Source organism: Punica granatum, chromosome 5 (assembly GCF_007655135.1).
Source record: "Punica granatum isolate Tunisia-2019 chromosome 5, ASM765513v2, whole genome shotgun sequence".
NCBI classification, from domain to species: domain Eukaryota; kingdom Viridiplantae; phylum Streptophyta; class Magnoliopsida; order Myrtales; family Lythraceae; genus Punica; species Punica granatum.
Window position 1 is genome coordinate 9897178 of NC_045131.1, and position 25337 is coordinate 9922514.

Genomic DNA, 25337 nt, shown 5'->3' on the forward strand with positions numbered 1-25337 from the left:
TCTGAAAAGGACAGCAGCTAACATTTGATAAAACATCACAGATACGATAACTCGAAATTGTAAGTGTAATCCTTCCACGATAGAGGATCGATCTGCGACTTTGACAGAGCGGTTGTATGTATAGCATGGTGAGCACGGAAGGCACATGTGCTCCGCATATACGTCACATATTCTAGTGCAAATGTGGGAAGAATCTGTTTAGCTGGACAAGCCGGAAATAAGCAACCGTCTCCTGATGGGTCCTCACGGCTTGCCTTGTCATGATCAATGAGAAAATCGCCATATAAGCACTTCTGATACTGCATGCACACATGCACGGGAGTTCTTGGAATTTACATTTTAATGGCAAGCTCTCAGGTTCCAGCTTCATGGTGTACGCTTCTTCGAATAGTCATAGCACTGATGATATTCACCTCCAGTCGGCAGCTCGCCGAGTAGTTCAATGCCATTTAGAAGCATTGGGTCCACATATGTTCAGGAAGCGCACCCTTAATGGATTTTTGACTATTCCATGGATGGAGTTAACATCTTCTTCAGATTATGTGTACTTGTGTAGTTGATGAATCTTTCCGTGATCAATATAAGCATGTAAAATAGATCAGCAAAACTCATACTTAAGAAAACAGCAGACAAATATAATATGTTATCATATAGAATCGGTACACGAAGCAGCAGGGGGATAGAGAAGCTGCTGTCTTATTGCGAATCAAATTCAATAACGAATTTGGCCAAAAAAAGAAAAAACAATAATGAATGTCTTCGAAATAATGGTTCTGTTGGAGGAAGATACTAATTGTTGTCCCACCAGAACTGCGCCTGAAGCTTGTCCACAACCTTCTTGTCCACTTGGAAGGCTTTGGTCAGAACATTATAGTTGATGGGAGGGTTCGACCCGAACAATGAGTTTGCGATCGTTATAACTCCAGGATTCTGACTGCTCAGGCCTGCGAATGCCACAGCGTTGGTCTTCCCAATATTGAGTTGGAAATGGATCAGCCCTTCAGGAAACACGAACACATCTCCCTTCTTGAGGTACTTGGTGAAGAGCTTGTTCTCAAGCTGGTTCGAAGTCACGAATCCGACATATAACTCTCCCTCGACAACCACCAGAATCTCAGTGGCACGAGGGTGCGTGTGAGGTGGGTTCAGACCATAAGGAGCATAGTCGATGCGAGCAAGAGATATTCCTAACGTATTAAGCCCCGGGATTTGGTCCACATTCACGGCCGTGACCTTCGACCCGAGCGGGTTTGACGTGTTCCCAGGCTTCTGGAGGCCCGAGTAGAAGAAATCTTCTGCTCTGGCAAGGTTCGGGTCCTTGCAGAACTTTCCATTCACAAAGACTGCAGATTTTGGGTCTTTGATTGCTACACAGATGTCCTGAAGTGGGCTTGGGTCGGATGCGAAGCAAAGAGAGGAAGCAAAAGCCAAGAGGGAGAATATCAGCACGAGCTTCATCATTGCTGATGGCGAACTACAACTTGGATTCTTCGAGTTGTTATTTGCTTGTGTTGAGGAGTGAGATCTTCGTAAGAAGAAGAGATCTATTTATAGATAATAACAATCATTGACTTTGTCCAAATAATTAAATTAAATTAAATGTTAGCAGGTAGAGGTCGCAAGGTCTTCATTGGGTAAATTATATGTTTTTCTTTTTAAATTAAAGGGAGAACTCGTCCACGACCAGCCAAAGACATCTTCTAAGTCTATCTATTCTTAAATATTCGTCATTTGTCCGTGTCAAATTTTGCCGGGAAGATTTCTGTAAGTTGGAGAAAATTGAATGGAACCACTTCCACGTTGAGCAGAAGGCCATAGACTGATTAAGTTGATTTAACTTTCGAGAGGGACATTTGTTCCACGGGCAGTTTGATATTTACTTGGAAGATGAACTATCTGCAAGCACGAATGAGATATCGGTTGGATCATGAGCCTACATTCGGATATTGTATAACTGCTGTCCGCTCAGACGACATAATGAAGGCATCCAATTGGCTCGATAAAGGCTGCTTGAGCCATAGGAAACAACACACTTGAATTTCCAGAAAGGTACAAATTATTTTGTGCTTCTACTGACCGTTGCTGCAATTTCCTCGAGAACAGCCCAATGATTTTGTGTCGACTGATTAGTGATCTCACATTTCTGTTTTGGTTGCATAAAGAAGCAGCTGATATTGTCTTTTTCATGTGGATTTCCAGGCAGATGCTCGGAGAATATTAGTGAAGAAGCTCATTGATCTCAGTTATGGGGGAGGCCGAAACATGTCAGCTCAATAGCGAAGTCTGATCTTCTCGTAGAGAGATTCAATTTCTCGATGCCGGTGGTCGAAATGGCACGTTCAGTTTACTGCATAGAAACACAGCTACTGCAGTGCTAATTTTAATTGATACCACATGCGCCACGACTTGTACCTGCCGACGCGACGGAAGGTTTTTTCCGTTGTTCTTCGACGGATCATGTATAAATATATAATTAATTGTGGGACAAATACAGATATGTACGCCCTGCTTAAAAAGGATTTTTGGCGCCTTAGGGGACAATAATGATTCATGAAGGAGAGAAAATTCTCCTCTTCCCTTTTCTCCTCAATGTTATTTGTCAGTCCTTTTTTTTTCCCTTAAATTTCTGCAATTGGAAATTTCGACATTCATTATGTACTTTCACAATATCATCCGGACGTGTTTAGTATTTCATTTGAACTTTCCAATAGATATCGTATTCGTTTGACTGAGGTAGAGTTTAACATCATAGTTTAGCTCAACACTTTGCTCGTTTAACATCGGCAATATGTTGCGTTTTGAAAAGGGACTAAATTACTTAACTCGACACAGTTGACCTGAGATAAAGGATAGGGCAGCGTTGCTGATTCGGCATAAATTTTGTGGTCATGTTGCAAGAAACTAAAACTATGGGGGTTGAAATCCATATTTCCAAGAGTTCAGTTTCTTCTACTTTCGACTCCGTCGGTTTTGTCTCGTCTCTGTTGAAACAGAGAGTGTCCGAGCGAGGATGTGGAGGAGTCGGAGCTTCAACTTGCGCTGCAGCTCTTCGATTTCAAGCCGGTAGTCATCATCAAGTTGTTGCTCCTCTGCTTCGCGATGACCCTCAGGTATGCAATTTCACGGCTGCCAGAGCTGTCAAGCACGAAATCGAGGGGCCGAGAACCCTTGATGAGGTTCTGAATTGCTTCCATAGCATGACCCTCATTCAGCCTCCGCCTCATGTTTTTGAGTTTTGCCGTCTCTTGGGAGCAGTTGTGAGGATGAGGCACTACTCCGCTGCGATTAGTTTGATCGAACGCATGGATGTGTTAGGGCTCGCCTGCCATATCTTTATCTGGAATATCTTTATAAATTGCCTCTGCCATCTCAAGGAAGTGGATCTCGGTTTCTCTGCTTTGGCTAAACTGATCAAACTTGGGCTTCGACCAGATTCTGTCACCCTGAATACTCTGGTCAATGGGCTTTGTTCCAAAGGTATAATTTCTAGAGCAGTGATGCTTGCTGATGAGATGTTGAACTTTGGGTTCGAGCCCGACTCATTCACTTGTGCAACAATTATAAAGGGTTTGGTGAGAAATGGCACGACCGACCTTGCCGTCGGATTGATCGGCAAGTGGGAAAAAGTGAGCGGCAGCCTGGACTCATTTGCTTATAATGCCACCATTCATGGGCTATGCAAGGAGGGACGAGTAATTGAGGCTTTCAACCTCTTTAACAAAATGGTTCCCCAAGGCATTCAACCCGACATTGTCACTTATAACTCTCTTATTCACGGTCTTTGTTGTGCGGTCCAGTGGAAACAGGCTGTCCTCCTGTCATATAAGATGGGCGGTAAGGATTTTGCACCATATTTTTTGACTTATAACTCCTTGCTGCATGCTGTATGCCAGCTAGGTCGGTGGAAAGAAGCCAGCACTCTGTTGAAACAAATGGTGGCGGAGGAGATCCAACCAGATGTCGTTACTTATAACACTTTGATTTGGGGTCGGTGCAACTTGGGCCAATGGCATGAGGTCCAGATACTGTTTCAGGAGATGGTGCAGAGGGGAATACTTCCGAACATAAATACATTCAGTATTTTGGTGGATGCATTCTGTAAAGAAGGGCAACCTTCGGAAGCAGAACACGTCTTCGAAATGACAGCCCAGAAAGGTGCGGAGCCCAATGTAGTCACGTACAATTCAATAATTGATGGCTATTTCCTTCATAATCGTGTGGATGCTGCTGCTAAGCTATTCGGCCTGATGATTGAACGGAATTATGCTCCTAATGTTGTCACTTATAATGCATTGATCAATGGATATTGCAAGTCCAAACAAATCGATAAAGCATGGCTTCTATATCAAGAAATGCTTGACGAGGGTTTGATTCCTGATGTGGTGACGCACATGACTCTCATCAGGGGCTTCTGCCTCGTTGGGAATTTGCATGCTGCAGAGCAGCTATTTGAGAAGATACAATCTCCAAACGTCCAAAGTTACGCTATTATGTTAGATGGCTTGCGTAAAGCAAAACAAATGGACAAGGCAATTGCGATGTTTCAGCAAATGGAGAATCATAAGTTGGAGCCTAATATTGTGATTTACAATATACTTATCCATGGTCTATGCACTGCTGGGAAGCTTGATTCTGCAAGAGAACTCTTTGAAGTTTTGTCTGAAAAGAAAATTAAACCCAATGTCAAGGCTTTTACCGCATTGATAAATGGATTGTGTAATGAAGGTCATATAAGTGAAGCCTTCAGATTGTTTAATGAGAGGGAAGGGAGGGGATGTGTCCCGGATGTAGGCTCATACAATGTCTTGGTTAGAGGATTCATTAGGATTGGTGACAAGTTAAGGGTGGAGCAGTTGCTATGAGAGATGAATCCGAAAGGTCTCCCTGCAGATGCATCAACAGCCGAACTCTTGCTTGATCTATTATCAGATGATGCATCGATTCTACAACTATTACATGATATTTCATGAATCTGGAGGACATCTTCTGGGAGCGTTACTCATTTGGTAAATTCTTCTGTAGCTTTTGTAAAATTTCGTCTTTAAGCATGCATAAAACAAAGGTAACTGATGTCTCTTATCTTATATACACTTTGTTGTAGCTCTTAGCACAGTTCTTCCTGCATGGCAAAAGGATTATTTTAGCCTCCAAATATCTACATCTATAGCTTATAATAAAGATGATGGTCATGGGTCATCTACAATCATTATAAATGCCTGCTCTAGCGTTGCTTGATTTGCTTATTGCTCGTACTTGACTTGCTTACTACTCTTGCCTGAAAGTAGTGATTACTCGTAGTAATCCTTCTAAAAAATTATTTTGGAGCTTGGTGTTGCTCATGATCTTCCATGTGAAGTATGATGGTGTTTCCATCACCTGAAGAGCAAAGCTACTGTTATCTCATTTTTAAGCTTGCTTGCTTGGAATGCTTGAGTTATGGATACGCTGATATTGCTTTACTTCTGCTCACTTGTGCTACTTGAGCTGCGTTGTGTCTCCCTCCCATCTTTGGTAGTCATGGATGAACAGAATCTTAGCTCCGTCTCTCTTTCACCCCCTATATATGCTCCCACATTCCATGCACGATTTCATTTGCTTTCCAATAAGTTAAGTTGATCATGTTTAATGTTTAACTTTTCAGGTAAATACTGAAAAAGAGGAATAAGAATTACTGTCAAAGCTATGTCTAGGGGAAGTAGGCAGCTTCATGGGGTTGTAGTGTGGAAGAAAATCTCCCAGGGGTGGGACTCTTTTCGCCCTCTTCTCAACTTCAAAGTCGGTGATGGGGCAGCCATTCGATTTTGGCATGACCCCTGGTGTGGAGATGTTCCACTGAGTATCCTCTTCCAAGAAATGTTCAATTTAGCAAGGGACAGGGAAGCAAAATTCAAAAGTTGCTGGAGGGAGGGTGTCAATGGGGTTGTTTGGGATGTGCAGTTTGTTCGGAATGCTCAAGATAAGATTGGAACTGGAAGGTTTGTAGAGCTCTTAGAACTTCTTTACAAGGTCCAACCCTCGAATTCAGCAGCAGATAAGCTGGTTCGGAAGCAGAGTTCTCGGTTAGAAGCCATTATTGGCATTTACTCAGTACAGAGACATCTGAGGGGTTTCCGCAGTTTCCATTGAAGGTTTGCTTTCTTTGTTTGGGAAGCAACTTGGGGTCGTATCTTAACTATCTACAATCTCAAGCGTCGGGACAAGTGTTTGGTTAACCGGTGCTTCCTCTGCAAGTTGGAAGAAGAATCTGTTAACCATCTTCTTCTTCTTCATTGCTCCTGGACCCGTAAAATGTGGGCCGTGGCTTGGAATGTCTGGATTTGAGTTGGGTGACAGCTGCCACGGTTGAAAGTGAATTGACAGCTCGGAATGGTTTTTGTATTAGCAAGAAGAAGCGAGAAGCGGCGAGTGATCAACATAATTCCTCTTGCCATCTTTTGGATTATATGGCATGAGAGAAATCGTCGGGCTTTTGAGGGAGTTGAATCCCCTGAGCATTTGTTCATAGATAGATGGGTTACGGCTCTATATTTTTGGTATAGACAGGTGTATAGGTGTATATTAATTCCATCCACCAAATCACTCTCTTCTATCTCTGACCAAATTTACATCCAAAAACTCTTTTATTTCGCAAAAGAGAACTTATCGTAATTTTTTTTAAAATGCATCCCCACTATCGATAACTAAAATGAAAAAATAAAATCATAAAGGTCCTATGCTCACTTATATAAAACTAGTGAGAATGTACGAATTTCCTTCTAGAGATCATACGCACCCCGGCATCCGCATATAGGTGAAATTTGAAAATGTATCTTGGTATGTAAAATTGAATGTAATACGTATGTAATTGATTAAATTTTATGTAAAATTAGGGGATCCATAAAAGAATCTAAAAAGACTCACGGAGTAATTAAGATGTCATAAATATCTATTACCTTATATTTAGATTTCATGTTGGGCGATTCTGTGAGAGATATTAATGGAAAATCAAAAGTTTGTGAAAGTGTGAGTATATTACACTAGGGGTGTGCACGGGTACCGGGTATACCTGGAACCTGTCGGAACCTACCCGTTAGGGTAGTGTCCAGGTAGCTCGTATTGAAAATAGGGTAGGTTCCGGGTATTAAAATTAGAAAACCGGTGAAAATCGGTTCCAATTCCGGTTCCTACCTACAGAGTACTCGGTGAAAATCGGTTCCGGTTTCGGTTCCTACCTACAAGGTACCCGGAACCGGTTATTTATTTTAAAAAAAGGGGAAAGAGTAAAGTTACTGTCTCTTTTAATAAATCAGAACAGAAACACTTTGTTGTGTGAGATCGTATTATGGATGTTTAATTTTGTCGATGGATTAATGAGACATTATTTTTTTTATCATTGTGGATTAATCTAAATTTTGTTGATATTCTATTTTGCTCGATTACTGATTATGTATGTGACATTTTCGATTTTATTCAGCGAGAGAAAAAAATTTACAGGCTCTAACAGAGTACCCGGAACCTGTGGTATAATACAAGTTCCGGTTCCATGATTCAACATGGTAGGGTTCGGTTCTAAAATCTTGGAACCTGTCCCTTACAGCGTAGGATCCAAGTATCGTGAAAAATACAGGGTACCCGGAACCGATCACCCCTATATTACACTATGACTAGTGCACACATTTGTATTTTATATTTTCACTAATATTTAAAAAATAAAATTCATACAAATTAATGGGATTAGAACTAAAATTGAAGAATCGTGGGAATATAAGAAGCTGTGCAACTTGAAATACTTGCAATGATTGTTCATGTGAAAACATAAAAATTTCCGACCCTTGCAAGAAGTTGAAATGAAGCATTATCCCAGCAGAGTAGAAGTAGATTATCTGGTAAAAAATTTTCAATTTGCTACTAAACAACATCAAGAGAATGTGAAGAAGGAGAAGTAGTGAAGACAAAAATGTTTCCTTCTCTAGTTTAGCGAATTTGTAATCTGTAATCAATGATATATATATATATATATATATATATATTGTAAAGTAGAATTAGTACCTTATTATGCGGGTCTTATAATTTATTTAATTTTATTTTTATCATTTTAGAAACTTAAAACATTAATAAATCTCCAATAGCAAGCTTATCTATGAGAGTTGTTATTTGAATATTAAGTGTAATGTCTATTATAATATATAAAACATGACAACCGCTGATGAGGCATCGTCTTTTGAAAATTCTTAGTTTGTGGTTAATCACCTTTTGAATCACTCAAAGAATTTAATTCTTCAAATGAGATTCGAGTACTTGTTTATTTTTATCCCCTCTTCCTAATGGTTAAATGAGTTTAATCATATTTTTCAATTGGACTAAAATCAACGACTTATCTCTGTTTAGTCCAAGTTATTTGTACATATTAAAATGCTTTCTTGAAAAATAAAAAGAATATTACTTGAGAACTTGAAAAGACATCTCGAAATATATAAAGTTCTTTGTACAGTTTAATTGTTTTCATGATAAATTGCCTATAGATAGAGTTATTCTTCACAAACTAATTATATAAAATTAACTTTGTCAACCAAGAACCAACTCTATTTGTACTAAAATTTCCCTATCCTTCCCGGCCCCAATTCACTTGCCTTTCCCCCTCCAAGTATGAATACAAATTTGTGTGTTTATATGTGTATATATATATATATACATATATAATGTATAATGTTTATGCATTTTTCTTAAATTATTGATATTCTTATAATTTTTTAGAATAATTCCCGTGCCACGCACGGGTTAACACCTAGTTCATTACAAGTTTTCATAAGTATCTTTAAATTTCTAGAAATTACAAACCTATAAATATTATTGTATTATAATCATTGATCAAGAGAAATTAATTTTGAAAAATTTTATTGTGTATATCTATTTATGCATTATGATATTTATTGGAAAAAAAATAAAGCAATATTTTATGTGATAATTGCTTTGGTTATTCAAACATATCTGATTTTCAACTGAAAATACTATATATACATTTGAAATTATGAGGTGAAAGAATTAAAAGTAATTGTACGGTGTTATATTTTTCGCACTTTATTTTAAGACCTTAAATAAGCATACAATTTTTAATAAAATTATTGAAATATGAATTTATCAAAAACACAAATGCTTCAATTATAATATTCATCTTTTAAAAATATTGTAGTAGGCTTCAATTATAATATTCATCTTTTAAAAATATTTTATTAGGCCAACTATCATCATATAATAAGTCCATCGTAGATATTCACATAACTCATTTATACTACGCATGCGAAGGGACAATTCACCATAAGCCGAGGAATTGCTCAAAAATCCTATATGAAAGGCTCTTATTGATTGAATGGAAGTTTCTCATTGTATGATACCAGGGAGTTTAAGTGAATGACCTATATATAGATTGACGCCATGAATAATGACGAAGGGACAATTCACCATAAGCATGCGAAGGGACAATTCACCATAAGACAAGGAATTGCTCAAAAATCATATGTGGAAGGCTCTTATTAATCGAATGGAAGTCTCTCATTGTATGATGCCAGAGAGTTTAAATTGATAATCTATATATAGATTGATACCATGAATATTGACGATATTATGAATATATTAAACAAAAAAAGAAAAGAAAAAGAACTTCAAGAACACGCCCTCGCAAGTGTATTTAAAACTGAAGAACTCCAATAGTGGTAATATTTGCCAGAGTCGGATCAGTCACAATTTGTGTGTGGTGCTTCCGTTATTTATAATGTATGGCACAAAATATAATATAGATAACAAATCATATCTATAAAGAAAATATGATTTGATTTTTTTTTAAAAGCAAATGTATATGACATATCATACCTATAAAAATATGATTTAATTTAATTTTTGAAAAGCAAATGACATGATTTTTTTAATCTCGATCTTTTCAAAAAATATTTATAATTTTAAAAAATTTTAAAAAAATCAATCCATAAATATATATCAATATGTTTTAAAATTTTGTAAAAGTTTAAAAAATCCGAGAAAATAACGTTTGGTTTCCAAAAATCTATATTTATTTTTTAAAATATTTACAACTTGAAAAAAATATTCTTTAAAAGGAAGCTAAAAAATCGAGAAAATAAAGAACGGTCCCATAAATCTATATCCATATACTTCTAAAAATTCAAAAATTTGTTTTGTAAAACTAAAAAAATCGAGAAATTTTCATTTGGAAACAGAGCATTCTGAGACCATCTGGGCCCACCATGCTCCTGCTTTCATATATATACTAGGCGACAGGCCTAGTGAAGAAATTTGTCATTGTAAATAAAATAAAAGAAGATTCAATAATTGTAACAACCCGACCCAATCTACGGGACTAGACTAGTAACTTGCCAAGGAACCCAACCACTGACCCAAAATGCTTAAGCTCAGCTTGCTAGTAATCTCATAGTTTGATTCTTATTAACCACTCACTAACTCCTTCTCCCATCGATGTGGGATTAGGGGTATTACAATATCCCCCACTCAAAGGCTTGACGTCCCCGTCAAGCTAGATCTAAACCCAAGACACTTCACCAAGCAGATAGGATTCTAGAGGTGGCTCTTGCGGTTCAAGAGATGGCTCCCACACAGTCCGTCGGGTGTAACACTTTGTCCGCATAGCACTTACTTTCTACACTTTTGGCTGGTGCACTACTCTGATACCAGTATAACGACCCGACCCAATCTATGGACTGGCCTAGCAACTTGCCAAGGAGCCCAACCACTGGCCTAAAATGCCTAAACCCAAGTTGCTAGTAATTCCATAGTTTGGTTCTTATTAACCACTCACTAACTCCTCCTCCCATCATTGTGGGATTGGGGGGTGTTACAATAATCTTTGAGATTTTTTTCATCTTTGGTGATCATTTTTATTCATTATTGGATACTTCTCACATATTGTTTTTAAATTTTCTTTAAAATTATTATAAAAAAAAATTTAAAAATTTTAATACGAAATTGTAGAATAATTTGAAAGGTCATATCAAGTATATAGCTTGGAACTGACACCTTCTTTCATTATATAGATGCTGTAATATATTAATGAACTATGACATGTTATTACAATATTATGCCAAGTGTTCTACATTGATTGGTTAGTATATGAATAGTCATTTAATGTAATGTCTCCTTCATCCCACGTGGCACGATTTGGCGTTTCGCCTTAGCTTTTAATATTTATATAGACATAGATAGACTAGTCGGGAAGCCCATGTATTATACATGATAGAACATTTAACTATGTGTGATTTTTTCACACAGTTGTATAAATTGAGTTAATCTATCCAAAAATAAAAATAAAAAATTAAGAACACAGTTTTATTTGGTTGCATTCCCTGTAGATGATATAATAATAAATAAGAAATCTTTTACCTCTACATTTAGAGGAATCGTATCCATACCGATTAATTCATTGCTCTTTGTGCTCATAACGTCTCATGATTTAATTACTATAACTTTTATTTTCCAAGAATCTTTTTCAAAAAGACATTCTGAAAAATAAAAATTACAAATTAATACATATTTTAAAAATTTGTAAATAAAGCAAAAAGCATATTAAAAGAAACAAAGATACAGACTAATACATGTGTTATAAAAAAGACAAAAAATTGAAGAAATCACATCCCTAAGACAAAATCTCATAAAACCAAACTGGAAAAGAAAAATATGAGAGAAAAAGGCAAAAATTAAGGGAAAAAAAGGTCATAGAATGAAAATTTTTCATAAGAATGAAAGAAAAAAAAATCCAAAGCATATCATGCTCCATATATAGGACAGAGAATAAAATTTAATGAATTTCTTTTCATAAGAACATAGGTAGACATATAAAAAAAGATTAAGAAAAAAAGTTGAGATTGGTTTATCGCGGTTTTTATATTTTTGAGATCAAGAATTTGAAGTGAAAAAAAAAAAAAGTTATAACAACAACAATAATAATAATAATAATGATAATAATAATAATAATAATTGAAATCATTAAAGATAAAGATATTTTAGAAATGTCATAGATAAAGATATTTGTAATTTATAATACTTCATTAAAATTATAAAAATACTAAAAAATTCGAGAAAATTTCATTCATATATCGAGAGGCCATCTAGCCGGGCCCACCTTGTTCTTGCTTTCATATAGATATGGATGCATTTATCGGAGGAAAAGAGAATTGCAGTTGGTTGTATAGTACTCCGCGCTATCTCGAGTAGTTTTCCATAGTAATTTAGAACTCGCATGTAGCACTATAGCAGTTATAGCCACCACTTGTTTGGGCTTTTTTCACAATAACAGGTAAGTTGTTCAATGCCATTTAGAAGCATTAGTCCTGGTAAAGCTTATTCAGATTATGTGTACTTCTGTAGTTCGTGAATCTTTCCATATCGCTATAAGCATATAAAATAAAACAGCAGAACTCATACTTAACAATCAATAGACAAATATAAATTTGTTATCTTCTAAATTCGGGTATACGAACCAGCAGGGGATAGAGAAGCTGCTGTTTTATTGTAAATCAAATTCGGTTATGAATGTCTTCGAAACAATGATTCTGTTGGAGAAAGATACTAATTGTTGTCCCACCAAAACTGCGCTTGAAGCTTGTCCACTACCTTCTTGTCCACTTGGAAGGCTTTGGTCAGAACATTATAGTTGATAGGAGGGTTTGACCCAAACAATGAGTTTGCGATCGTTATAACTCCAGGATTTTGACTGCTCAAGCCTGCGAATGCCACAGCGTTGGTGTTCCCGACATTGAGTTGGAAGTGGATCAGCCCTTCAGGGAACACAAACACATCTCCCTTCTTGAGGTACTTGGTGAAGAGCTTGTTCCCAAGCTGGTTTGAAGTAACGAACCCGACATATAACTCTCCCTCCACGATCACCAGAATCTCAGTGGCACGAGGGTGAGTGTGGGGTGGGTTCAGGCCATAAGGAGCATAGTCGATGCGAGCAAGAGATATTCCTAATGTATTGAGCCCCGGGATCTGGTCCACATTCACGGTTGTGACCTTTGACCCGAGCGGATTCGATGTATTTCCAGGCTTCTGGAGGCCCGAGTAGAAGAAATCTTCTGCTGTGGCAAGGTTCGGGTCCCTGCAGAACTTTCCGTTCACAAACACAGCAGATTTTGGGTCTTTGATTGCTACACAGATGTCCTGAAGTGGGCTTGGGTCGGATGCGAAGCAAAGAGAGGAAGCAAAAGCCAGGAGGGAGAATATCAGAACGAGCTTCATCATTGTTGATGGCGAACTATAACTTGGATTCTTCGAGTTGTTATTTGCTTGTTTGAGGAGTGAGATCTTTGTGAGAAGAAGAGATCTATTTATAGATAACAGTCATTGACTTTTTCCAAGTAATTAAATTAAATGTTAGCAGGTGGAAGTTGCTGAGTCTTCATTAGGTAAATTATATGTTTTTCTTTTCAAATTCAAAGGCAAATTCGTCCCTGACCAAATAAAGACATCTTCTAAGTTTATTTATTCTAATATATTCATCATCTGGCTATGTCAACTTTAGCTGGGAAGAGTTCTGTAACTCGGAGAAAATTGAATGGGACCGCTTCCACATTGGAGCAGAAGGCCTCAGACTGAGTAAGTCGATTAACTTTCGAAGAAGAACATTTGTTCCATGGGTAGTTAGTTTCCTGCAAACCTGTTATTTACTTGGAAGACGAACTATACGCAAGCACGAATGAGATATCCTGATGGATCATGAGCCTATATCGGGATATCGTGGAACTACTGAGTGCCCAGATGTAATATTAATCTGACATTATCAATGAAGGCACTCGATTAGCAAATATCAAGTCAAAAAAGGAAGTTTCTCTTGCAAGTGGCAAAGCATGTTTAAAAATGGCCCATATTCTCGGCTTTGGTTCGACTTCTGCCAAAACAACGATAAAACGAGAACACATGGAAAAACGGGGCGTCCTTAGGTTTGTGTTTTCACTGCATCATTTGGGTTCACTTGGAACCTAGTCCGGACAACATGGATCATCCCTGCCCCTAGATGGCAGAAGACCCACTAGACAAACGGAACAACTGAATCATCAGGTCAGATCTATCATTTTCAGTTAAAACCTGCTTTCAGAAACTGAGCCAGACTGCATCTTCCCTTGCGGGAAAAGCCATAAACTAACCTGAAAATGAACCGAGGTGTTTAAGCGGGTTGATACTTCTGGATTTGATTTATTGGGCATGATAGCAGTTTTAAACTGGTTCTGCAAATCAAGCCAAAGTGAATTGCGTCCACCTTCCCTCACCCTACCATCTATTGATTTGTACAACAATAAGCATGTATTGACATCAGGGATCCTGCTGAGTGACAGAGGTCCCCTAGGCAATACCCTTCCAGAATCGGTGAATAATTCAAAGGCTTCTTGAAGGAAAACCTGACTATACTTACTAACAAGAAAGGCCTCTGATTTGAGAGTATTAGGAGTTTGGACCAAACTGAGGAGAAGCAACAACAGCTTCAAGAGTTTCACTGAGGCATTAGCAGATTTGTTATGTCGTTTCGTGTTTTGTTCTTGGGAAAAAACTTCATTTGAGTCCTCCAGAATGGTTAAGGCTCTGTAAATAAGGAGCTAACTTTAACGAAAAAAAGATATATTGAGATATAAGGGTTGATTAAATCTTCCGTCTATCCGAAAATTTAGTATGAGGTTGTGGTCAGTGTTTGAAACGCTTGTTTGTATCCCGAGAAATCGAGATAAAGAGTAGATTAAATCTACCCTATCACCAAATACTGATTCCCAATGTGGGGTTAAATATGTGCTTGCATCCCAAGAAAGGTTCAACTTAGCTAATCTTTTGGCCCTCTCCTGAATATTTCCCTTCATCTTGAAATGCACATTCATTTGAATGCCAATTAGAAGAAAAAAAAGCTCAGTTTCTCCAGAATTAGTGCTTAATTAGTTGTATTTAGAGGATGATTATTTTTGTCCTTTACAGTTTAACATATTGATTGACAAGCATGATAGGGAATTAACATGAGGGTAAGTAGAACTTCCAGATTTAGTTTATCAACGAATAGCACGATTTTAGCCCATTATGTTATAGGATCAGTACATGAAGCAGCAGAAGAAAAGAGACATTTTATTGCCAATCAATAAAATGAAGAAGAATGAGATTACCGGCAGTGGATTTAATTGTTATCCGACCAGAACAGAGCTTGGAGCTTGGAGCTTCTCACTACCTTCATATTCAAGGAAGGCTTTGGTCTGAACCTATAATCGATAGCTCTTTGATCCAAACACCGAGCCCATGATCGTTTTAACTCCGGGATTCTGACTGCTGAGGCCTGCAATGCCACTGCATTAATCTTCCCATCACTGAATTGGAAGCGAATGATCCCTTGAGGAAACATGAACACGTCTCCCATCTCGAATTACTAAGTGGAGCGCTTGTTCTTGAGCTGGTTCGATGTCACTAACCCAAAATGACCACTAGAATCTTGGTCGCGCAAGGGATGAGTGGGTGTGGGGAATGTTTAAGCCACGGTCTTACCATGTTCACAGTCACTCATGGACTTTGAGCCAGGTGTGTTCGATGCATTCCTGGGGTTCTAGAGGCATAAGAAAAAGAAGACCAATTCTGAGGCGAGGTTCGGGGCCTTGCATAACTTTCCATTCACAAAAACTGCTCTGAGAGAGAAAACCAAGAGGAGCTAAAAACCCAGCTCCTCTTAGTTTGGTAATTATTCAAAACCTATCATATTGGTCATTATTCTTTCTCGAGCAAAAAAAAAAAAAAAAAGAGTAACCTCTTGGACAACCTTTCTCATAAATTCGGATATGATTGCAGCATTTTATCATACTTCGACATTCTTATTACTCTTAAATATCTTTACAACGGCACTTAACAGCAGGCAGCAGGAAAACACACCCAACAGCATAAGCTGACAAACTTTTACTAAATTAGCTGGACAACATACAATGAGTCCTTTTTCACCAGATTATTATCGTCTCTTTCCAGCCAAGTCCCTCAGGCTGCATTCTTACTATTATAGTACCAGAATTTCTTCTGAAGTACCTGCACCAAGTGCTCATCAAGCTGGAATGCTATTGCAAGAACCTCGGGATTAATAGGTGGGTTCGTGTTGAATAGTGCATTAGCAATAGTAATGACCCCTGGGTTCTGACTGCTGAGGCCAGCTACTGCAACTGCTTTGGTCTTCCCAACGTTGAGTTGGAAGTGGATCATCCCCTTTGGGAAAACATAGACATCTCCTGGGTTAAGTACTTTGGCGAAGAGACTGTTCTCAGGATTTGAGTTCACGAACCCCACATAGAGGGTGCCTTCCAGGACAACTAAGATCTCACTCGCACGAGGATGAGTGTGGGGTGGGTTCAAGCCATTGATCGCGAAGTCGATTCGGGCCAATGAGATTCCCATAGTATTGAGCCCTGGGAGTTGGTCCACAGTCACTGCAGTGACTGCGGAGCCCACCTGGTTTGATGTGTTTCCAGGGATATTGAGCCCCGAGAAGAAGAAGTCGTTCGGGTTAGCCAGCTTTGGGCTCTTGCAGAACCTCCCATTCACAAACACTGCAATAGTACGCAAAGCCCTTGATTAAAATGACACATACCCTCGGGCTTCAGCCCGTAATTCACCCAAAAAAAGAAAAAAATGACGGATGCCCTCAAGAAACAAGAATAAGCTTTCATGTCTGCCCCCGGATAATACACATTTCGAAGTTCAAACCCTGTTATTTTCGTGCATTTGAAGAAATTAAAACAACAAAGTGAAAAAATTTTCTTACAACCAACCAGACCAAAGTACCTGCATCTTTTGGTTCGTTGATTGCAACACAGAAATCCTGAAGAGGGTCCGGATCATATGCTGAGGCAGGGAAAAGTGCCAGTGCAAAGACAGCAATAGACAAGACAAAGCCAAGATTCTTCATCCTGGTCGAGCTCAAGCTCCTGTCTAGCTCTTGAATGTACTAATAGTGAGTGTATGAGAAACCGAGCAGCGGAAGTGTGCATATATATAGATGCAGTGAACAGAGCTGCTCACAAAATTTTCAGTTGTGAGCAGAGGAAGATAAACCAAAATGCCGGTCGTTAGAAATTTGTTAGAAGTCACAGTACAATTTCCATTTTTGGATGGACCAGTCAATTGATTTGCTGCATTTAACCTCCTTTTTCTTTAACATCTCTGCCTGTTTCCACAATAAGCACATAACATACAATTCAATCTGTGGCTTCGTCTTCATGTTAATGTTTGCATTTCAGTTTGCCCATTGTGGATTTGCACTACACCATGGAATTCCATTAGGAGAGTCACAATGCTAGATTGTGCCTTAATGGGAGAACGAATGGATTTCATCTGAATTGAATCATATTGGAAGAGTCGCAAATGCTGAATTTTATCGTATTTTGAGTTTTCTCTCGGGGCAGGAGGAATACAGCAATCGAGCAGTAAGGGAAGAAGATGAATGTTGTTCTACAATAAAGGAGGGAGTAGTTATGGTTGGTCAGTAATAACGATCTCTTTTTTCCTGTTTTAAATTGCTTTACCAGCATGTACAACAACTTAATCCCTAAGTGGAAGCAGCTTTTAGATTTGGACGTTGACAGCCTAGGACGCATATCAGAATTCGTGTTATCTGTGTGAACTGTGTCGAGTGCGACATTCTCGTGGACGTGAGTCAGGCACTCCTTTTGTTTCACTGCACTTGAAATCGGATTATTGGCATTTGGTAGCACCTCAAAAGTTGTACACTGTTTCTTGATGTTGCTGGTCTCTTGTTTCTTTTGGCTTTTTGACAAATTTCATTTCTAATACTTCAGCAAATGAGAGGAGACATCATTTCTTAATGCCTCTCTATGAGTAAAAAGCAGTATATCTTCTGGTGTAAATTATTTTCTGTACAAGGACTTTCGAATTTTCCTATTTCCATCACTCTGAAATTCTCAAAGTCGACAGAAAATGACTTAGGACAATGACCAAAAACTCCTTGTTTTACAGTGATTTTGTACTTATCAATCTTTTCAGATTGATCCATAATATATGAGGAACATGAATTATCGAGTTTATGTTGTGGTTAACAGCTGCTTTCATTGAGTTTACGTAAATTAAAGAAGGAATTTACAAAATGATGAATTTTGCAATACTTTCAAGAAACAAAGGAAATCAAAAAGCAAGATTCACCCATTTTTGAAAAAAGTAAATGAATAAAAAATATATGCACACTGTCTTAACAGGCAATTGAGTTCAGCCATTTTGTACTGGTAGACTTGTGAGCAGGTCGAGATTGACATGTAAGTCCGAATGCATTCAATGTCTTTTCGTCTACAGAATTGCTAGGTTCCCACATGTCACGAGACAATGTTCTCTTTATGATGTGCTGGATGATAACTGTAATTCCACGAGCTCCAATCGTTGATGTAGCATCTAGTAGGAATCCGGTAGTTTAAACAGGAATCCAGTAGCGTAGTCTAATTATTCCGGGGAGAAAGATCCATAAATCCATCCACCCTGAAATGCTGAGGTCCCTTCTGAAATTTTTTGGGCATAGCAGCTGTCTAAAAACGAGCGCCTAGTGCCAAAGGATGACCTGATTACTGAAATCTGATAAGGAATTCCTCCATTATGTTTCCTTTTGCATCACAAGTCTCGGGGATTATGAAAAAGGAATTATTAGCGAGTTTATGAGTTGGTTCTAGAGCTAAACTGGGAGGTCTTTTAGATCTTTTCGTGTTTAAGCTTGTTTGCAGAGATTGTAATTTCTCCTATAAAAGCTTCGGTTTTGTCAATGTAGGGCCTTATATTTCGAGTAAGAAAAGAGGTAACATATCCCAATAGACGGGTACAAAGGTGTTTTGTGGTGCATTATGTTGCTGTTTTGTTCTGTAGACGGGTATAGAGCAGAACAGAACAACAAGAACTGGCTCTCCTTCTCTCCACAATCCTCTTCGAGGAGTAGATTGAATCTGCTGGATTGCTGAAAACTTTGGTGTGGTTTCGTGTATTAGACTCTTACTTGCATTTCACGAAATGAACAACAACCGTGCTTAGTAGTAGTCAAAGCTCTTGCTGATTCCATCCAAGTATATTACTAGTTAGCAGGAGATGTCCACGACAACTAAAGACATCTTCTAAGTTAATTTTCTTATACTTTATGTCTACATCTGTGCATATTTAAACGAGATGCTATTAGTCCACAGCTTGGAGAAGATCGAAGGGGACCCAATTCCATATCAGAGCTGAAGGCCCTAGCCTGATTAAATTGATTGACAGTCCAAGAAGAACATATGTTCTTGGGAGTTAGGTGAGGTTTGATAATTAAGTGCTTAAAAAATAAGCATTTAGTCAGTTAAGATAAGATATTTATAGAAAGAGAGGGATAATGATAAGGATGAGAAGATGTTTAAAGAGGCATTAAGGGTATCAATAAGTGAAAAAAAGACTCGGGTGGTATTTGTTTGGGCTTAATTTTAAGCGCTGAAAATTAAGTGCTAAAAAATTAAGATCTTAATAAAACTGCGTAAGTGATAAAGTGAAAACTAGATGAAAACCGCGCATTGTGTGGGAAATGTTTCTAATCTTCATAATTAAAATAATTATTATGTTATGATATTATATTGATAGTAATCAAGTTACGTTCATTGTCATAATTTAGTTTGTGTCGTGGAGTATTGCACTTTAGTGATTCATTCCACCGAAGTGACAACAAGTAAGTTTAATAAAGGCTGGTTCGCGAAAGACCTCGTAATCTAAAATAAAATTTTTAAAAAGCAAAACAATACTGGAAAGTATATATTTGAATTGAAAAAAGGAAAACTTATCTAAGAATTTGTCTTAGGAAAATAAGACTTATTCGGAAAATTTTATAATGTGCTTTTGAATTTATATAGATACAATTGTAGATGATAAAAAATAGAACCATAGAAAAATGAATATCTATCTGTCACATATTTATTAGATAATGTATATTCGGATTTACCAGAACTGGAATTGAAGCTTGTCCATGACCTTCTTGTCCACCAGGAAGGCCTGGTATGAGAGTTGTAGTTGATGGGCGGGTTGGACCTGAACAATCAGTTTGCCATCGTAATGACAGTAGGATTCAATCTGCTCAATACCACAAACGCAACAGCGGTCTTCCTGACAATAAACTGGAAGTTGATCAGCCCTTGAGAAAACAATAACACGTCTTCCTTCTTGAGGGACTCGCGAAGACTTTGTTCCCGAGTTGGTTCTATAACCCAGCATACAATTCTTATGACCACCAGAATCTCAGTTACATGGGGTTGTTCAAAGTGTCCCTGGGTTTCTGGAGGCCCTAGTAGAAGAAATGCTCTGCTTTTGATGTTCGGATTTTGGGTGCTTGCAGAACTTACTGTGCACAAACACTGCAGGTTTTGTGTCATTAATTGCTTTGAAGATGGCCCGGAGGGAGCTGAAGTTGGATATGAAGCAAAGAGAGGAAGCAAAAGCCAAGAGGGAGAAGGCCAGCACAAGCTTTATCATCGTTAATGGTCTCACTAGAACTCAGTCGGGTTCTTCTACGTATTACTTGCTTTTTTGAGGAATGAGGATCTCAGGATTAAGAGCGATCTATTTATGGACATGAGTAATTGATTTGGCCTAACCAGGTTGATGCGAAGTCTTCATTTGTATATATACTTTTTGTTTTCTCGATTCAAATGAATATTGTTCCACAACAAGACATCTTCTCAGTTGACATCCTTTTATATGTTGGCTAACATCAGCACATATATGCCAAGTGATATTTCCATCATTTTCCTTGTCCAATTTTTGTCAGAATGAGTCCTATAGCTCCGAAAAATTGAAAATACTGAATGGGACCACTTCCTCTCGCAAAAACCAGGTGGGCATTGCTGCAGATCTGGATGGGGATTTTTAGCATTCAGGGATATTCTTATTACTCGTAAATCAATTCAACTGCACGTAACAGCAGGCAGTGAAAAACACACGCACAACAGTGTAAACTGACAAACTTTTCCTGAAAAATCAGAACATAGAACAAGTCCTTTATCAGATTATTGTCTCTTTGGGGACAAATCCAAATTGTCGTACCAGAATTTCTTCTGAAGTCCCTCCACCACCAGCCCGTCAAGCTGGAATGCCTTTGCAAGCACATTGGGATAAATAGGTGGCTTCGAGTTAAATAGTGCGTTAGCAATAGTAATGATCCCTGGGTTCTGACTGCTGAGAGCAGCTATTGCAACTGCATTGGTCTTCCCGATGTTGAGTTGGAAGTGGATCATCCCCTTTGGGAAAACAAACACCTCTCCCGGCTTCAGTACTTTCGCGAATAGACGGTTCTCAGGATTCGAGTTTACGAAGCCCACGTAGAGGATGCCTTCGAGGAGATGTAAGATCTCAGTTGCTCGAGGGTGAGTATGGGGTGGGTTGAGGCCATTGATCCCATAGTCGATTCGGACCATGGAGATTCCCATGGTGTTGAGACCGGGGAGTTGGTCCACAAACACCGGAGTGACTGTGGACCCAATTGGGTTTGACGTGTTTCCAGGGATATTGAGCCCCGAGAGGAAGAAGTCATTTGTGTTGACGAGCTTTGGGTTCTTGCAGAACTTCCCATTCACAAACACTGCATTAGCAGATAAATCCTGTTATTTTTGTGTCTTTTACCAAATTACAACGACAAAGTGGAAAATTGTTCTCACAACTAATCAGGCCAAAGTACCTGCATTCTTCGGTTCATCGATCGCCACACAGAAATCCTGAAGAGGGTCTGGATCATAGGCCAAGGCAGACGAAAATGCCAGTGCCAAGACAATGATAGACAAGACAAAGCCAGGATTCTTCATCCTGGTCGAGCTCAAGTTCTTCTCCACCTCGAGTGTACTAGTAACCGGGGTATGAGAAACCGAGCATTGGAAGGATGCATATATATAGATGGGGTGAACTGAACTGCTCTGAGATTTTCTTTCTATGAGCAGAGGAAGACAAACCTATTCCTCGGTCGTTAGAAATTCTTAATCAAAATACAGTACAATTTCCAACTGCCGCGCACACCAGTCAGTTGAATTGTTGCATATAACCTCTTTTTTCTTTAACATCTACACCCGTTTCCACAGTAAGCATGTGATATATCTTTCAATCTGTGACTTCTTCTTCATCTTGTTTTAGATATATGGAACTCAACTCACTCTGTGCATTATGGGTTTGCAGTACAATATGGAGTCTTCATCGGTATTGTTGTAACGCTAGATTGTAAAATTTTTACTGGACCTACAAATGATTGAGCTTATTTTCTACCAAAAGCTCGAGTATATAAGATTATGAGCACAATCATCTTATATAGCTAAAGATTTTCTTTCTATTTTTCCAAGAAAACTCTTATGCTACGTTTAGTTCAATGTAATGGAATTAGTCATGAATAAAATATGTAATATGAATTAGTATGTAATAAAATTGTAATTACATTTAAGCTTATTTGTTTGGTTGGATGTAATAGTAGATTTATGAATTATAATTCGTAAAGTTGATTTGAGAAAATGAAGAGGTTTAGGACAAAAATACCCCTCTTATATAAGGAAGGAATGTCCAACAAATATTAAAAATTGATGGAATAAAAAATATTAAAAACTCATTTATTAAAATATTTTTTTAAAAAAAACTAAAATTTAAAAGAAAGGGTAAGAAGGCGAACATGACTGCCCTCTCTGGAGAACTAGGGCCCTGAGCCACGGCTACGGCTCGGAGCTCCATGGTTGGGTTCGCGCTAGGATGGTGAACCCAGCCATGGCTCTCGCGAGGGTTCGTCGAGCCAGGACTCTGGGATAGGGAGAGAGAGCTTGAACCCGTGGATCGGGCTCGAACTGCTCGGAGGGTGTGAACCCTCCGTGAGCTCCTTGGGTTGTCGAGGTCAGATCCTGGGCTCATCGGGGCCGGATTTGATCTCGGCGGCTCGAGAGCAGCTGGCACGATGCCCAAGTTCCGTCGCAGTTTGAAGTCCGGCGGTGGCGACGGTGGAGGAGCGGCTGAAGGGCTGCCGTGGGGGCAGCCAAGGAAGTGGCACATTTCGAAATTTCGATGAAGGAGTGAGGGCATATTAGTAATTTGATGGTCTATTACACATCAGTAATTCCTATTACATAGGGGATAGGGGAGAATGACTATCCGTTCCTTATTACCTATCATAAGTCTCATCCATAATAGTAATTGCGACTATGGAACGAAACAAACTCCATAAAGGGAATTACGAACGTAATAGATCCGTAATGTAATACCTATTACACCCAACCAAACGTACCATAACAGTCGCCTAACGTGGCAACCTACGGACTTTCACTCTCACCATGAGACACGCTTTGGCTGCTCTAGGCACTGGGCCTGACCCGGTGGGAGCACATATGGACATGTAACCACTTTGATAAATTTTGAAATGTCACAACCACCTAACCGGAAAGATTAGATATGGTGCGTTTAGTTATTTATTACTCGATATAGATTGTGCCTTGTCGGGGAAATAAATGGATTTATCCATTCGAAGAATGAACGGAATTCTATTGGAAGAGTTGTATATGCTGTATCTAATCTTACTTCGAGTTTTCTCTCGGGGCAGGAGGAATACAGCAATCGAGCTGTTAGAGAAGAAGATGAATGTCGTAACATAAAGGAGGGGAGTAGTTAAAGTTGGTCAGTATTAGGAAACTTTTGTTTCCTATTTTAGATTGCTTCACCAACATGCTAACAACCAACTATATCCACAAATGGAAACAGCTATTAGAATTGGACATTGATAGCCTCAGTTACCGTGTTCATCGCATTTTACTATCGTAAACACGAGTCGGGCGCTCCTTTTGTTTCACTGCACTCAAAATCATGTTATTGGCATTTGGTAGCACCAGGAAAGTTGTAACCGGTTTTCTGGACGCTGCTGGTCTCTCATTTCTTCCGGCTTTTCGGCAAATCTCATGTCCATCTTCAGCAATTGAGAGAACACATTCTTTCGAGTTTTCCTGTTTCCACACCGAAATAATTCAGGACAATGAGGGAAAACTCCATGTTTTCCGATGATATGTACTTATTCTTGTCAGATTGATCCACAATGTCGAGGGCACACGATTTATGTTGTGGTTAGCAGCTGCTTTGAATTTTGCAGTACTTTTACAATAAAAAGGAAATCGGAAGGAGAAAAAAAAAATCAACCGTATTTGGGAAAGAAAAACAAATCAAAGATATATGCGCAGGCCATCAAGTTCGGCCCTTTGTACTGCCGGGCTTGTGAGCAGGTCAAGATTGACATGTAATTTGGAATGTATTCAAGAGTCTCAGGAATAGGCACGAACTGATCGGAACATATCATTTTGCCAAGAATTATTGTGTTCCTGCGTATCATGAAAACAATTGTTTTCCATATGATGTGCTGGGTAGCAATTGCAATTCCATGAGCTTCAATTGTTGATAAAGCATCGTTGAGGGATCCGGTAGTTTCGAGCGGATAATAAAGCATGAGCATATGCGTCAGAACTTCTTGTTATTTTGTTAATGACGGTATGCGTATAGAAGTATATTCTTTATTGCTCAAGAGATCATATTATGTACATTCAACAACAATCAATACAATCCCAAGGGAAAACAAATGAATAATCTCAATTAGGAATATTCCAAATGTATTTTTCCCATTAGGAATTATATGTAGCTTAGTCTTATATGATATCAATTAGGATCTGGTCTGAGACTTACCGATGCCTGCAGGGGCGAAAAATCCGTAAACCAATCAGCACTGGAATGCTGGTTCTTCTAGGTTTAAATTTTCAGGCTTAAGTTCGATTCTGGTTCAACAGTTTCGAAAACTGAGCTGAACTGAATGCGTGCCTACCCCTGTATAGTGGGCATAAATTCCATAAACCAACCTAACAGAACTGAGTTTTGATTGGAAAAGTCGATTCACTAGGTTTAATCACACGCATGATTTGGTTCCAGCTTATAATTACCCGGTTCCCGAACAGTAAGCCGAACAAAACCCATTCACTCTACCTCTGATATTGATTCCAACGGTAAGAGGACTATATCGATCTAAGGATTTTCGCTTATGCTAAGGTCTCTTCTGAGGTTTATTTGGGCATAGCAGCTGTCTAAAAGCGAGAGCGCCTACTGCTAAAGGATAACCTTATTGCTGACCTGACAAGGAAAACTTCCGCTATGTTTCCTTTTGCATTGCATGCATCGGGAATTATGGAAAAGGAAATAAGAGCAAGTTGGTTCTAGAGCTAGCAAGGAACTCGCAGGTACTGGTTTAGCTCTTTAGGTGTTTGATATTCTTAAGCTTGTTCGCGGGGATTGTAATTTCTCCTGCAAAAGCTTCGGTTTTGTCTCTGCGCAGAAAA

The 25337-nt window shown here is 38.7% G+C and overlaps 5 protein-coding genes across 8 annotated transcripts; 1 reads left to right on the forward strand and 4 right to left on the reverse strand.

Moving 5' to 3' along the window:
• Positions 1-678: 678 nt before the first annotated feature.
• On the reverse strand, positions 679-1514 carry LOC116207317 (germin-like protein subfamily 1 member 14). Its single transcript, XM_031540224.1, has one exon. The coding sequence runs from the start codon at positions 1459-1461 to the stop codon at positions 790-792; it is 672 nt and encodes a 223-aa protein (XP_031396084.1). The 5' UTR covers positions 1462-1514; the 3' UTR covers positions 679-789.
• A 1380-nt stretch (positions 1515-2894) lies between these two features.
• Positions 2895-6601, forward strand: LOC116208410 (pentatricopeptide repeat-containing protein At1g62930, chloroplastic-like). 4 transcript variants are annotated; one of them, XM_031541823.1, is made up of 3 exons: positions 2895-3110; positions 3894-5006; positions 5642-6601. In XM_031541823.1, the coding sequence occupies exons 1-2, from the start codon at positions 2910-2912 to the stop codon at positions 4860-4862; spliced, it is 1170 nt and encodes a 389-aa protein (XP_031397683.1). In that variant the 5' UTR covers positions 2895-2909; the 3' UTR covers positions 4863-5006; positions 5642-6601. The 4 variants fall into 4 exon arrangements, with proteins under 4 accessions (XP_031397683.1, XP_031397681.1, XP_031397682.1 ...); XM_031541822.1 differs by lacking the exon at positions 2895-3110 and adding an exon at positions 3324-3477 and having other exon boundaries at positions 3567-5006; XM_031541824.1 differs by lacking the exon at positions 2895-3110 and adding an exon at positions 3324-3477.
• A 5891-nt stretch (positions 6602-12492) lies between these two features.
• Positions 12493-13291, reverse strand: LOC116207344 (germin-like protein subfamily 1 member 14). The gene has a single exon (XM_031540253.1). The coding sequence runs from the start codon at positions 13240-13242 to the stop codon at positions 12571-12573; it is 672 nt and encodes a 223-aa protein (XP_031396113.1). The 5' UTR covers positions 13243-13291; the 3' UTR covers positions 12493-12570.
• Positions 13292-15781: 2490 nt separating this feature from the next.
• Positions 15782-16979, reverse strand: LOC116207257 (germin-like protein subfamily 1 member 20). The gene is made up of 2 exons (XM_031540161.1): positions 16789-16979; positions 15782-16553 (listed from the first exon to the last, which is right to left on the reverse strand). Exons 1-2 carry the CDS (start codon positions 16910-16912, stop codon positions 15991-15993), a joined length of 687 nt encoding a protein of 228 aa, XP_031396021.1. The 5' UTR covers positions 16913-16979; the 3' UTR covers positions 15782-15990.
• A 3854-nt stretch (positions 16980-20833) lies between these two features.
• On the reverse strand, positions 20834-21875 carry LOC116206987 (germin-like protein subfamily 1 member 20). Its single transcript, XM_031539832.1, has 2 exons — positions 21686-21875; positions 20834-21589 (listed from the first exon to the last, which is right to left on the reverse strand). The coding sequence occupies exons 1-2, from the start codon at positions 21807-21809 to the stop codon at positions 21018-21020; spliced, it is 696 nt and encodes a 231-aa protein (XP_031395692.1). The 5' UTR covers positions 21810-21875; the 3' UTR covers positions 20834-21017.
• Positions 21876-25337: the final 3462 nt, after the last annotated feature.